The sequence below is a fragment of the Garra rufa genome, chromosome 6 (assembly GCF_049309525.1).
Source record: "Garra rufa chromosome 6, GarRuf1.0, whole genome shotgun sequence".
Lineage (NCBI taxonomy): Eukaryota > Metazoa > Chordata > Actinopteri > Cypriniformes > Cyprinidae > Garra > Garra rufa.
Window position 1 is genome coordinate 41,068,114 of NC_133366.1, and position 14,502 is coordinate 41,082,615.

At 36.1% G+C, this 14,502-nt stretch overlaps 1 protein-coding gene across 1 annotated transcript in view; it reads right to left on the minus strand.

The window, feature by feature from the left end:
* The window catches only part of tusc3 (tumor suppressor candidate 3), a 142,253-nt gene that overhangs the window by 35,254 nt on the left and 92,497 nt on the right, over nucleotides 1-14,502 (minus strand). Inside the window, exons 5-6 of the mRNA XM_073842762.1 lie at nucleotides 11,871-12,011; nucleotides 11,105-11,194 (exon numbers count right to left, since the gene is read on the minus strand). Of these exons, the coding sequence (XP_073698863.1) occupies nucleotides 11,105-11,194; nucleotides 11,871-12,011 (231 nt within the window). The remainder of the gene's footprint in view (nucleotides 1-11,104; nucleotides 11,195-11,870; nucleotides 12,012-14,502) is intronic.

Consider the following 14,502-nt stretch of genomic DNA (forward strand, 5'->3'; position numbering starts at 1 on the left):
TGAGTTTAAAGGAGAAGCTCACTTCCAGAACAAAAATATACAGATAATTTACTCACCCCCTTGTCTTTCTTTCTAAATCATAATGAAATTGTTTTTTTATGAAAACATTTCAGGATTTCTCTCCATATAGTGGACTTCTATGATGTTTGCGAGTTTGAACTTCCAAAATGCAATTTAAGCATAGCTTCATAGGGCCATTCAGTCAAAGGTTCTTTAAAGAACCATCTCTTTCTTACCTTTTTATAATCAGGAGAACATTTTTTCGCCACAAAGAACCTTTTGTGAAACAGATGTTTAAGTTTTTTTTAATGCAAACATTTAGACAAAAAAGGTTCTCCTATGGCATCGTGAAGCACCTGTATTTTTAAGAGTGTATCCTGAATGTATTGAACTGGAATACACAGAGTACACACAGAGCTAGACAAGGCGAGCATTGGAGGTTAAAAAGTATATAAATTGTCAAAAAAAAAATAAAAAATAAATAAATAAATAAATAACCAATCGTTTCGCTAGATAAGACCCTTCTTCCTCGGATGGGATCATTTAGAGCCCTTTGAAGCTGCATTTAAACTGCATTTTGGAAGTCCACTATATGGAGAGAAATCCTGAAATGTTTTCCTCAAAAAAAAAGATTTCTTTACGGCTGAAGAAAGACAGACATGAACATCTTGCATGACAAGGGGGTGAGTAAATTATGTATACATTTTTGTTCTGGAAGTGAACTTCTCCTTTAAGCTGGTTAGCATGGTAAAATGCCCCTGGTGGTAACTACAGCTTTACAGTATGCGGGCACAAAGCGTTTTTCTCCATTAATAAAATAGCTTTGCGTTCGGATTTTTTTTTTGCAAGAATCATAAATCCCATTATATTACAGTCAATTTTTGCCACCCCAATCCCTCAATTTTTGGAGTGAAATAGACTTGTGTGAGCCATTACAGTTTGAAACACCTGACAAGAAAAAAAGGGTAGGCTAAAGAATGACTTAAAGAAATAATGTGGGTTCAATACAAGCTAAGCTGAAACTGACAGAAAAACGACAGCATTTCAACTCATCCCTCATTTTCTTAAAAATAAAACTTTAAAAGGAGAAATGCAAAACTTTGCAAAAATTAATATTTGTTGCAAACAACATTAGACACATGTGCTGTTGATTGAGCTTAATTATTACTGAAACAATATACTGTATGTTTTAAATACTTCCGTACTATTGGCATCCAGTAGTATCTCTACTACAAGCCTAGCATTAAAGGATTAGTTCACTTCCAGAATAAAAATGTCCTGTTAATTTACTTATCCCTGTGTACATCAAATATGTATGAGTCTTTCTTTCTTCAGTCTAAAAGAAAGGATTATTAACAATACTTTGGATTTAAATTGGAGCCAACATGTTGAAGGTCCAAATTTTCAGTTTGCAGTTTCATTGCAGATTCAAAGGGCTCTACACGATCCCAGCCGAGGAATAAGGGTCTTGTCTCGTGAAATGATCGATAACCACAAATGATCATCTTGCACTAGCTCGACCCCAGGCATTACATAATCACGCACGTAGGCGGAAGTACCAAAGTACACAGACAAAGAACTAACTGCATGTGACTTTTCCAAATTGATTACTTAATGTGTGAAGTCAAGCTAGTGCAAGATGAGCATTTTTGGATAAAAAGTATGTAAATGTGTATTTTTATTATAATTTTTTTTTTTTTGGAAAATGTCCGCTCGTTTCACTAGATAAGACCCTTATTCCTTGGCTGGGATCGTGAAGAGCCCTTTAAAGCTGCATTGTAATGCCAATTTGGACTTTAAACCCGCTGGTTCCCATTGAAGTCCTCTATATGTAGAAAAATCCAGGAATGTTTTCCTCAAAAACCTTAATTTCATTTCGACTGAAGAAAAAAACACATGAACATCTTGGATGACATGGGGGTGAGTAAATTATCAGGAAGTTTTTATACTTGAAGTCAACTAATTCTTTAAATGTTTTACAAATCATCACAATACCTCAAAATAACAACTATTGACCACCTATTGTCCGGACCATGCTTCTGGTTTCTGAATAGAAACAGACCACACCACGGAAACGGATGAATGTCAACACACACACACACACACACACACACACACACACACACACACACACACACACAAAAAGTTTTTGTTGGAATTTGACCAGCTGCGAGAGGTCACAGTAGCAGACAGTCTGGAGTCTTCTGGACTGGATCTGACTGACAGCTTGAGCTGATACCAATGGAGAATCAACAATGAGACGCAACAAAAGAAACTCGCTGCCTTCAAAATAGGTAATACACATACCGAGGCTGCTTATTTATATATATATATAAAAAGAATCATTACTACAAGTATTTTGTGTTTATTTACGTGCACCACACATAAAATGGGAAAAGTTAACCATAAAAACTTCTTCGGACAGAAGGTCCTTCTGGCAAAATGAAAGATTGGCATCAACGTGATTAATTTGCTGTTAATCAGCCTTTCCTTCTCCTGTTTGTTGTTTTCCTTTTAGCTTTCTTTATTATTCTTCTCCGCAGGTCTCTTGTTTCAGCTGTAATTAAAGCTCCCATTTGCTATACAGATTCATTTTTATTGCTACACTCCCTCTGCATCAGCGAGTACAGGAAAAAAAAAACAAAAAAAACCACCAGTCGTCAGGATGAGATCTTGAAAAATCTCTGCCTCAAGTGCAACATTTATTTAATGCTTCAGTTCACAGTTCAATCCGGTTAATAAAGACTCCCCAGCAAAGTTGCATCCAAGCTAAAAGCCAAAATATTTGCAGAGATGTAATAAAAGTGACAACATGCTGGAAGGGAAGAGCAGATGATTTACCTCTCGCTGGTGGTAGATACAGAGAGGCTGCAAGAGTTCATTAAGGAATTGTGGGAAATGAAATGAAAATGGTGAACTGAAGCAAGGCTAATGTGGACAGAGGAACTGGCATCTTCAGGTGACTTTGAAAGAAAATTGGACAAAGCGCACCCAATGTACGTGATCAAGTCCTCGAAGAAAGTTTGAGGACAAGCTTTTAAAGTTAATTAATAGCACAAAAACAAGAGTTTAGGCCAAAAAACAAGAGCATTAGACTTTTTCCGGTCCAGTAATTTGATTGGTCAAGCAGTTTATATCACTCAGCCTGTCTATTAACATTCCAAACCTGTGTTTGGGAGCGGTGCAGAGTGACTTTCTAATTTACAATAGAAAGACAATGTTTTTAAAGCGAAAAGTCACTAATGACTCACTTGATTATCATTGTGAATCATTTAAATGGGAATAATGCAGCTACTTTGGAGTAATAATTTGCTAAACCTGTTTTTGTTTTTATCAAAAGTATATTTGTTTCAGTTTTTGGATGACATTTCAATAATTATTAAAAAGTCCATTCAGTCAAAAAAAATTGGAAGAAATAAATGCATTTACAGCAAGGTATAAAAGCCAGGAAAATGTTGAGAATTGTTTGGCTCTTTTGGCCTAGAGCGTGTTCATCCTGAGTATCAACACAGCAAGGTGTTTGTGTGCGTGTGTGTGTGATCTGTCCTAAGGTGCGAAAGCACAAGTAGATGCGTAGCTTCACCTCACATTGCTTCGCCATTTCGTCAGTAAGCAGTCAGATGCTTTTATTATCAAAACAACCTTCTACTCTCTAAATGGGTTTTGCTCTGGGCTGCAGGATGAAGCCGGAGAAAACGTGGAAATGGCACTTTCAGAGTCTGACAAGAGAAATATAATTTCATGCAAATGTAGCGTTTAGTTTAGAAAATCAGGGTAATGTTTTTTCCCCCAACCACTGTCTCTCGCACAACCTCTTTCCACTTTTTTTAATTTCACACTTCAATGCACAGCCATAAATGATGACCAAAAATCTATCTCAGCAACATGCTATAGTTTTGTGTACGGCTGAGGCCTTTTAGCAAAGAATAATATTTTTCTCAGCGATAACAACTAATTGCATGTACGCTTTGGCCATGTCGCATAAAATATGAGGCTACACCAAACAAGAGTAATATCATACAAATTGCTTTTGACTTAGGCCACTAAACTCCAATGACCCTGAACAGCCACAAAAAGTAAAAGCAATCTATGCAATATGTACTAAATTACATAATTAAATCTAACAAAATAAATGATTAATATACAGTTGAGGTCAAAAGGTTACATACACCTTGCAGAATCTGCAAAATGTTGTTTTTAAAAATAAGAGGGATTATACAAAATGCATGTAATTTCTTTTTTAGTACTGACCCAAATAAGATATTATATAGTCCACAAAAGAACATACTAGTTGAATTTATGACCCCATTCAAAAGTTCACATACGCTTGATTCTCAATACTGTGTTATTACCTGAATGATCCACAGCTGATTTTTTGTTAAGTGATACTTAATTTTCAGCATTTTTGTGTATTTGAACCCTTTCCAACAATGACTGTATGATTTTCAGATCATCTTTTCACACTGAGGACAACTGAGGGACTTATATGCAACTATTACAAAAGGTTCAAAATGATCACTGATGCTCCAGAAGAAAAAGATGCATTAAGAGCCAGGGGTGTAAACTTTTGAACAGAATGACGATGTGTAAATGTTTCTTATTTTGCCTAAATATCATATTTTTTTCATTTAGTACATGCCCTTAAGCAGCTACAGAAGATACTGACGTTACTGATGTTTCCCAGAAGACAAAATATGTTAAATTTGCCCTATTCTTTAAAATCTATAAGTTTTCACCCCCCAGCTCTTAATGCTTTGTGTTTCCTTCTAAAGCATCAGTGAGCATTTATACCTTCTGTAATAGTTATTTTATAAGTTGTTGCTCAAAATGACAGCTTTTGCTGTAGTTTTGACCAAACAAATTCTGCTATGCTTAACAAAACATTTTTTTTTTTTCAAAATTTTGACCACTAGTGTATTAATACATCAAATCATAAAAAAAAAAAAAAAAAAAATATCCAGAGAGTGGCTCTGCAGATTCTGTGAGAGCTTGCTCATTGTCTGCTTAACTTTGGGATTTCTGTGGCGCATTAAGAATGAGTTTGACACTGTACTCTCCCACTAATAGAAATGTCCCCTTCAGGTCCAGCTTTGGGATTAGAGGACGACAGATCCAAAAATCCTGTTGTGAGCTACAGAAGTTCAGTGCCTGGAGTCTGGGATTCATAGCATTGTTAGCAGTGTGTTTATGTCTCCGGATCAATGTTCAGACCTGAATATTTCATAAAGGCTGTCTTCAGGCCACATTCTCAAAGTAAGAGGATTCAGAACCAGAGTCATAAAACAATAACAGAATAAGAGAACCAACAATCCCCCTCATCATCTCTTCACTAGCACATCCTCCAAATAAATGAACCATCATTTACCACCCAATCCTGTACAACAAATGAGACACACGGTTTTTGACAGTTTATAGTACATTAGTCCCTGTGGCTCTGGCTTAATTGTCATTCAAAGATGCTTTTCTGCTCATTTGTTTTCTGCCTTTTTGATTCCTGTCTTTTTCCTATATGCACGCTTTTTATACTGCGAAGTCAGGCATTTGGGGAGATATCTTTCCTATTTATAGAAGCTTATCTAATTTTTAGGACTAAGTGTACCAATTATAAATGTATTTATATCTCCAAATCAAATGAAAGAACAAGCCTGAAAGGCTGGGATTGTTGTTTCTGACAAAACAAGACACTCTGTGGTCAAACATGCTTGTATAGTGTCCAAACTGTCCAACTTTTGTTCAACGCTGTGCTCTCTGCTGACAGAATACAATAAATTGAAATCAATAATTCCTCTTTTGGATTTCATGCTTTGTGTTGAGGTTTATTTTATAAGACATAACAGACTGACTGTAAATTATCTATTACTTACAGTTAGTTTTTAAGTTACTGAATGTGGCTTTCATGCAGCTATGTGTCTTTACACATTTTACTGTGACACATAGTACCTGCTGGTTCTGCACTTTATTTTAACTTTGTAACTGTGAGATCCAGAGGACCTCAAGTGCAATTCATAAAAGACTTGTGGGTCCAGATGGAGGCTAAAACTGCACTAGTTTCCCAGAAACATCATGTTGAAAAACGGCAGTTAATCAGATGGTCTGTGGCCTCTTACTTCACAGGAACAGTCACTAAACTGTCAAACTGGGTATTGATGCATGCTGTGTATATATCATACAATATACATTTGATATACTGTATTTACATTTAAAATGTTCTAAAGTATTCTCACACCACTGATGTCACATGGATTATTTTAACAATGTTCTTACTACTTTTCTGGGCCTTGTACGTGTCAGTTGCATTGCTGTCTATGCAGGGTCAGAAAGCTCTTGGATTTCATCAGAAATATCTTAATTTGTGTTCCGAAGTAAATAATGACAGAGTTTTCATTTTTGGGTGGACTACCCCTTTAAATAACTTTGATAACTGTAATAATACCTAATATGGCGAAATAGTTTTGCTCTATTTTGAAGCAAAAATGTTTTATTTGTCGATTAAGACGAGGCTTTGAAAGGAAATTTGAATGAAGGTATCGAGTCAGTGGGGGTATAATTTTACAATGGCACTAATGGTTTCTTTTGTATAGCAGAGGTTAGATGTTACAACCTTACTTCACTGACTTTAATTTCCCCATGTCATCAGCATTTTCATTTCACCTCTGCCTCAGAGGGCTATTAGAGGAAGAAACGCAGCTTCAACTTCCTGTGTGGAGCTTAATGAGGGACGGTGATGAAGCAGTACTGGGAAGGATTACGCACTGAAAGAAGCTGATCTCCTTGTTTATGTTTTAATAATTAAAAGGCCTTAATCATTTCAGATTTATTGTGTTATTGACTGGAGGGATCACTTTAGAAACCAATAAAGAGGTGGATGCAGAACAGCATGTGAGTGCAGCTGCAGACTGCTTTGCAAAAATATTGCAGTATTGTATTAACAACAAGCCTTGGCCATATTAACAGTTTGAGTGTATGAGTGTACCAAATTAGGTTGTTAACTGGTATCACTAAATATATCACTTAATAACATTATGTATTAGTGGTGGGCCGTTATCGGCGTTAACGTGCTGCGTTAACGTGAGATTCATATCGCGCGATAAAAAAAATATCGCCGTTAATCTATTCTCAAAGTTGGGTTGGGAGCTGGGTCTAAACTACGCAAGATATGATGACTTTCACCTTGATATTTTAGCGCGGATGACGTATATCTAGTTGAATTGCACTGTAGGAGGCGAGAACGAGTCTTCAACTTCTGTGAAATTACCACATCAAATGAGACGCGCAGACATGGATGCAGTTATGAAGCCGCTTCAGGGCAGGTGCGTGCGTTGCTAGACCCTTTTCACTGGGGCACGTGAAAATCTGCTGTGCCCCAGTAAAATCTCAAGTTTGAGTTATAATTTACTTTGATAATCCCGAAATAAAGACATTAAACTATATGCAACAACTGAATTGACTCTTCTAAAAGCAACGCAGTTTATTGGAAGATGCACGCATCATCACATAATCCATACCCGCGCGCCTGTGTATTTTACTGGAACGCGCACGTCGTACAGCCTTTTGCGCAGAAGTACTTTGTTACACAAGTTTGTATAGTTAATTGTGTTGTAAATGCAATTGTCAAGCAGTTTGTAATGCATTTTGGAAACAGGAGATGAGCGCCTGGTCTAATGCGTCACCTGGCTTGAGAAACCCGTTCTCAAAGACTTAATTTTAGTCATTATTTGGGTAGCACACATATTCTGAATGCCTTCAGCATAATTCAAATTAGCCATTTTAATCTAGATTAATCTAGATTAATTTCAAGATTTAATCTAGATTAATCTAGATTAAAAAAATTAATCTATGCCCACCACTATTATGTATACAACATATCTTTCTGGTCCTTGGATCTGATTGGCTAATAAGAGTGCAATATTAGAGTTCAACAGAACTCCAGCCGTTTCAGCATTTATAAGTGTATCACTCCTCTCCCAGCGAGTTTCACGGAAGATGGCCAAATCCACTATAATTTTAAAAATATTACTGTTTTTGTGAATCCGTCGAGAGCAGACTTTCTTGGGCCAGATCTTCTGGAATTTACCACTGGCTCTGATGTCTCTATAGTGGTTAAACAGGAGATATAATTTGTTTTTTTGGTCATTCTAACAGCAGTCTTTGGTCCCATTAAACTATTATTTGTTCCAGAGCCAATAGTTTTGGCAAAATCTCATCATGTTTATGAAAATTCAATGCTGTATCAGAACTCTGCCTGTGTACATGTAAATGAATTGCCTAGCAAGTTTTATGATGGCTGTTGTTGTTGTTTATTAAATATTCTCATTGAATAAATAATATTTTATATTAATAATAGTAATATTATTAGTAGTGTTTAGTATTGAGAAAAGGTGCGTGCGTGTTCGTGATGGTGATTTTAGTTACATTGTTCTGCCATTAGATGGCAACAAAAAAAATAAAAGCTGTTATACATGGAAGTTATTTTTAATTTCAACGACAGCTTGACGCAGCTAACAAATGCACTGAGCAGCGCTGTCATCAAAAATCACTCTGAACAAATGAAAGGACATTAACGTTACGACAAAGACAACGTTTTCCTCTGCGGACCGTCAAACTAATGTTTTATTGTAAATATGAGATTGATTTGAAGAATGAATGCTGTATCAGATGCAGGTATTATCACACTCAGGCCATGTCCACACTAATACGTTTTCGTTTGAAAACGCATCTTTTTCTCTCCGTTTTGGCCTTCCGTCTACAATGAGACGGCGTTTTTGTCAAGGAAAACGGAGCTTTTTGAAAACGCTCTCCAAAGTGGATAAAATTGAAAACGTCGTTTTCGCCTTGTAGTGTGGACTGTGAAAACGGAGGCTTTTGAAAACGATGACGCATATTTAGTCATGTGATGCATTTTGTACCAATAGATATCTATGTTTACAGCAGTAATTGTGCCTGTGCTATTCACTGTCACACTGCTGCTAAAGAGATTTACCTTGTACACTCTTCAAATTACAGTCCTAAAATGATGGCAAAAAATTTACTCACAGTTGCTGTCCTGCAAAACATGACGACAACTGCTTTTCAGATAAAATATGAGTGAGCGCGACATAGACGCGTCAGTGAACGATGAGATATTTCCGTAAATGATCGGGACAGAAGAATTGCGTGAAAAGTTATTACCTCTGTATAATTTTGAAGGCTTTACGCATGCGCAGTAAGGCGAATTTGACATTTTCCTACGTTTCAGTGTGGACGAGAATCTTTTGGAAAACGCTCGGAAACGCTAGTGTGGACGGAGAGCGTTTTAAAACGAAAACTCCGTTTTCAAATGTATCCGGATTAATGTAGACGTAGCCTCACCCAGTCAATCTCTCTCATAATACTTTACTACACATAATACACTGCTTTTACTGCAGTAATAAAATAAGCTTTTAATGAAGCAACTCAATGTTCCTTCGTTACTAGTTCTAAAGTGACATTTTGGAATTAGTAATGAAGGATTGGGCTCAGCTGTTAAACTGTCAACTTTAGATTTGAATCCATAGCGGAAGGAAGTAGTTCTGCACAAAAGAGGGCTTTTAAAGACACTCTGTTCTTATTTTATTTATGTATTTACATACTTATATCATCAAACTGTTGTATAAACGCAATATCACACGAGTAGGCGTGAGATATGGATGTATATCAGCATGTTGATATTATCTACAGTCGATATACAACCATATCTCATTTCTACTCGTGTGATATTGCTCAATATACAACAGTTCTTTCTGGTCCTCAAATCCTATTTGCTGATAGGAGTGCGATATTCTAATGATAACAGAACTCCAACCATTTCACCTTTTGAAATCACTCCGCTTGTGGTATTTCTCACAGCGAGCATCATGGCGGACGCCCAAATCTGCTGTAATTTTATAAATAATATGGTTTTGTGGCATGGAATGTAGTTTTAAGAGTTTATTTAGGTGAGAATGTACGTGTTTAGACTTCAAAATGTGGTTTGTTAATAAAGAAAACATCTATTTGAATATTTGCTTTGATGTTTTCAGAGATGTGAGCTCCAGGGCATCAGCGGCTATTAAGTGCTCATTAACCCACCAAGAGCAGCCTTACCCTAGCCAGTTCTTTGGGAATTTGCCGCTGGCTCTGATGTCTCTATAGCAGGTAATCACAATCGCTCAGTCCATTTCTCTCACACAATACTCTTCTCAACATAATACAGTGAGCTTTTAATCCTCAACTCAAAACTTAATGTTTCTTCGCTGCTAGTTCTAAAGTGATGTTTTCGAATTAAAAAACGGGGGTGTGGGCTCAGCTGTTAAACTGTGAATTGAATCTGTGGCGGAAGGAAGTAGTTTGCACAAAATAGGGTTTTTAAAGACACTCCATTGTTGTTTCTTATGTATTTATAGACTTATGACATCGAACTGTTGTATAAACGTAATATCACGCTTGTAGCAGTGCAATATGTCTGTGTATCGGCACACTGTGATTACCTATGGCCGAATCACAGACGTGCCAATATACAGCCATATTGCACTACTACGAGTGTGATACTGCTTATACATATAAATATAAAAGTATACAATTATAGTAGATTTTTAGAAGTATAGTAGACTGTTTTTGCCTTGTATTCCTAGAAACAATGAGATTGGAGACACGAAGGGATGGGGAGTAGACTGAAGGAAGGACGGTTAGATCGGAAAATGTCAAGCCGGATTTAAATTCGGGTCGTCTGCGCAAAAATACCAATGCATGTGTTCTACCCTCCAGGTCAATTCTCTGAGATCCAACTCACATTTTTCGTAGTTCTTTCTGGCTCCATCCCACTATTTGGGCGCCAGGTCTATTTACACCAAGTGCAATATTTTTTATTTATGAATGTAGGCTGCACCCTTTGTAGGAATTAATATTCCACAGGATTCACTGCTTAAGAATCAACTGGATGGGTCATATACCACATAGAACTCAGGTCTGTTTTTCGGTTAGCAAAACTTCATATGATGGATAGCCATTTAATAAACAGACACAAACAAAGTCAACCAAGTCAAGAAAGGATTAGACGAGTGGTGCGGCGCATACTGAGCTTTGAGACAAGAAGGCGGGCAGCACTTACCACCTGACCATTTTGAGGGTTCTTGTGGGCATACGGAGGCCCACGAATATGATTCCACATCTGACCTGAGGTCATGGCAAACACCACACACTGTGAAAAGAAAAGGGAGAGAGAGATTGGGAGTACATTAGCTGAGTGATATGGTGATACGATGAGAATGACAAACAGACAGAGAGAACGATAAAGATTGATTACATTCTTATAGCCTGTGAGAAAACCTTCCTCAACTTGTGCTTATAATCAATAAGGTGGATAACAAACTTTATCCACTGAAGCAGTAAAGGTCAACCAACTTCAGACTTTGGGGAATAAACATTGAAAGCCCAAGTTCTACATTTTACAGACAGCACAACACTTTAAATCAAACTTTTATGCAAGACACAGCACGTAATTTTGGCCTCAGGTGGTAGAAAGCATACTGACTCTATGCCTTTAGCTTGTTTTTTCCCCTTGAGCTGTTGTCTTTAGCTTTTATTGCATCAACTTGGGTTTAGATTCAATAAATTGGCCTATTTTATGGCTTAAAAACTCTATAAATAATTTTAATCTAGGTTTACTTCATGGTCAGCTGGTTTTATTTTATTAAAGGACCTTATAAAGCAATAGCAAAAGTGTTGAATTAGTTGAACAGTTCTAGGGCCAGAGAGAGCCGACCATTGCACCGCCGCCAAGATATGCATTGTTGTTTGATTTGGCCAGATTTCAACTCTAAGCATGGCTCCTGCAGTTTAATTTGAATTAGGGCTAAATAATGAACATTAGGCACCAGAGCGGCCATGGCCCAGCCAGTCTTGTTGTAGATGAACTCCAAGTTGTTTCTGCGCAGATAGAGGAGGCCACCGACCAGAGACACCAGCAGAGCCAGAGCGATTGTACCAGAGTAGTTGGGTGGCCGGAAGACCCGAATCTAGACAAAGGAGAAAAAAAAAAAAAAAAAAGCTCTTGAGCAACACATTATATTTAAGAATAATTAGCTGAACAGTGCAAGTGCTCAATGAACAAATCCAACAATGAAGTGGAAGTAACAAAATCTAGCATTTTTGTAACAATAAATAAAAGAAAGAAAGAAAGAAAGAAAGAAAGAAAGAAAGAATGTTGAAATCATGTCAGTATCACTATGGAATCACTTTACACCACTGAATAAAAAAAATAAAAATAGGTAATTGTAACTTTTTATCTCAAAATTCTGACTTTTTTCAGAATTGTGAGATATAAACTCGCAATTGTGAGTTTGTTATAATGTCAGAATTGCGAGACATGAACACAGACTCAGTCAGAATTAGATATAAACTAGCATTAGAGGAGAAAAAAGGCTTTATCTTGCAATTATGACTATTTCTCGCAATTGAGAGGTTATATCACACAATTCAGATTTTTTTTTTCAAAATTCTGACTTTATAACTTGCAATTGTGAGTTTATATCTCACAATTCTGAGAAAAAAAGTCAGAATTGCGAGACATGAACACAATTCTGAGAACATATCAGAAAACATATCAGTCTTTTTTACCCTAAAAATTGGACTTTATAACTTGCAATTGCAAGTTTATATCTGACAATTGTGAGAAAAAAGTCACACATTTAAAAGAGATCTTGCAATTATGACTTTATTTCTCGTAATTGTGAGTTTATATCTCAGTGTCAGAATTGAGTCATGAACTCAATTCTGGGAACATATCTGTCTTTCCCCCCTCAAAATTAGACATTATAACTTGCAATTTTGAGTTTATTTCTCAAAATTCTGAAAAAAAAGTAAAAATTGCAAGATTTAAACTGGCATTTGAGAGAAAAAAGGTTTTATCTCTCAATTATGAGTTTATATCACACAATTATGACTTTATAACCCTTAACTGAGAGTTTATATCTCACAATTCTGAGAAAAAAGTCACACATTTAAAAGAGAAAAAAAGGGTTTATCTTGCAATTATGACTTTATTTCTCGTAACTGTTAGTTTATATCATGTAATTCTAAGTTTATATAGTTTTTATTTTTTTCAATTTTATTCAGTGGCGGAAACAGGTTTCCATAGTATCGCAGACTCCAGTAGCTTAAGTGACCTAAAAATAAACATTAAAATATTTGTTATTTATTTACTACATAATTACATTATAATTTCAGCAATTCTAATAATGTTTAAAATGTTTACATGTTTAAAAAAACACCAAGAATAAATAATAAGTAAAAAAATTAAACAATTATCAAACAGAAATGAACGAATGAACAACAACTTCAAATATATTGGTAAATGGATGTCTGTGAAAATAGGTTTTGAAACATAAATACAGAATTTCTCAGAAACTGGCATATGCACATGTGTTAAAATAGGTTTTGAGACTAAAGAAAGTGACAGTATTCTGATAATTGCAACCAGTTCAAGACTGTAAATGAAGAAAAATCCATGAAGCTCACTCCATTATCAAAATGAAGTAAACATGCAGTTATTAAAGCACTGAAATCTCAAGGCCAGCCTTCACCATCACACAACAGCTGAAGTCGAGAGCATTTAATGTCCGAAACATGCAAAATGGTGCATTAAATCCACAGTTAAATGTCAATTTTTAAATTGCTTTCAAACACTTGAATTTTTCCTACATCAAAAGATCTTATGGTCTGAATATATGACTTCCAATGAATCATTTTCTGAGAAGGAAAACTTCGCACAAAACCACTTCAGGTGAAGTCACTGACTGTCTGCCAGCGAGGCAATTGCCTTAGGTTTCAGACACTGCCATTGTCTAGTGAACGCATTCATTCCGGCAAAGGCTGGCGGTCCCTCCCTTTCCTTTTACACTCATTTCTTCGCCTTAGGCCAAAAGTAGACCCAGAGGGCTAGTAAGTCTGTGACGCATCGGTCGCCCAGGATTCTCTATTTATGAGTGGTGTGATGCGAGACCCAGAGGGTTGTAAACACGTTTAGTGCCTGTCGTTCAAGGCCTTAATGTATCCCTTCAAAACGTGTACTACAGCGTCTGCTGCTGCCTCCAAATCAGATCAGATTAATCTAGGATAAAAATGGCCAGCTTCATCTATAATTCTGTCTACTCCAGGGGTTGAACGAGCATTGCTCCAATGCGCACGGACTGGTCGACAAAGACCAATAGCTAATTTGGCTAATGGTTTGGTTATTTAGTAAACAAAGAAATAAAATAAAATAAAATAAAATAAATAAACATTTTGATGCATTCATTCATTTGCATTATCTTTACTTTTTGAAAATAAAATAAAAATGAAACAATTTTGATGCATTCATTATACTTTCATTTGTTCTATTTTTAGAATAGAATGACAGAAAATGAAAAATAAAAATATAACGCAGTCATTATACTTGCATTCTCTACTTAAAAAATAAGATAAAACTAAATTTAAAGTAAAAAAATGCTCTATTTTTTATTAAAATAA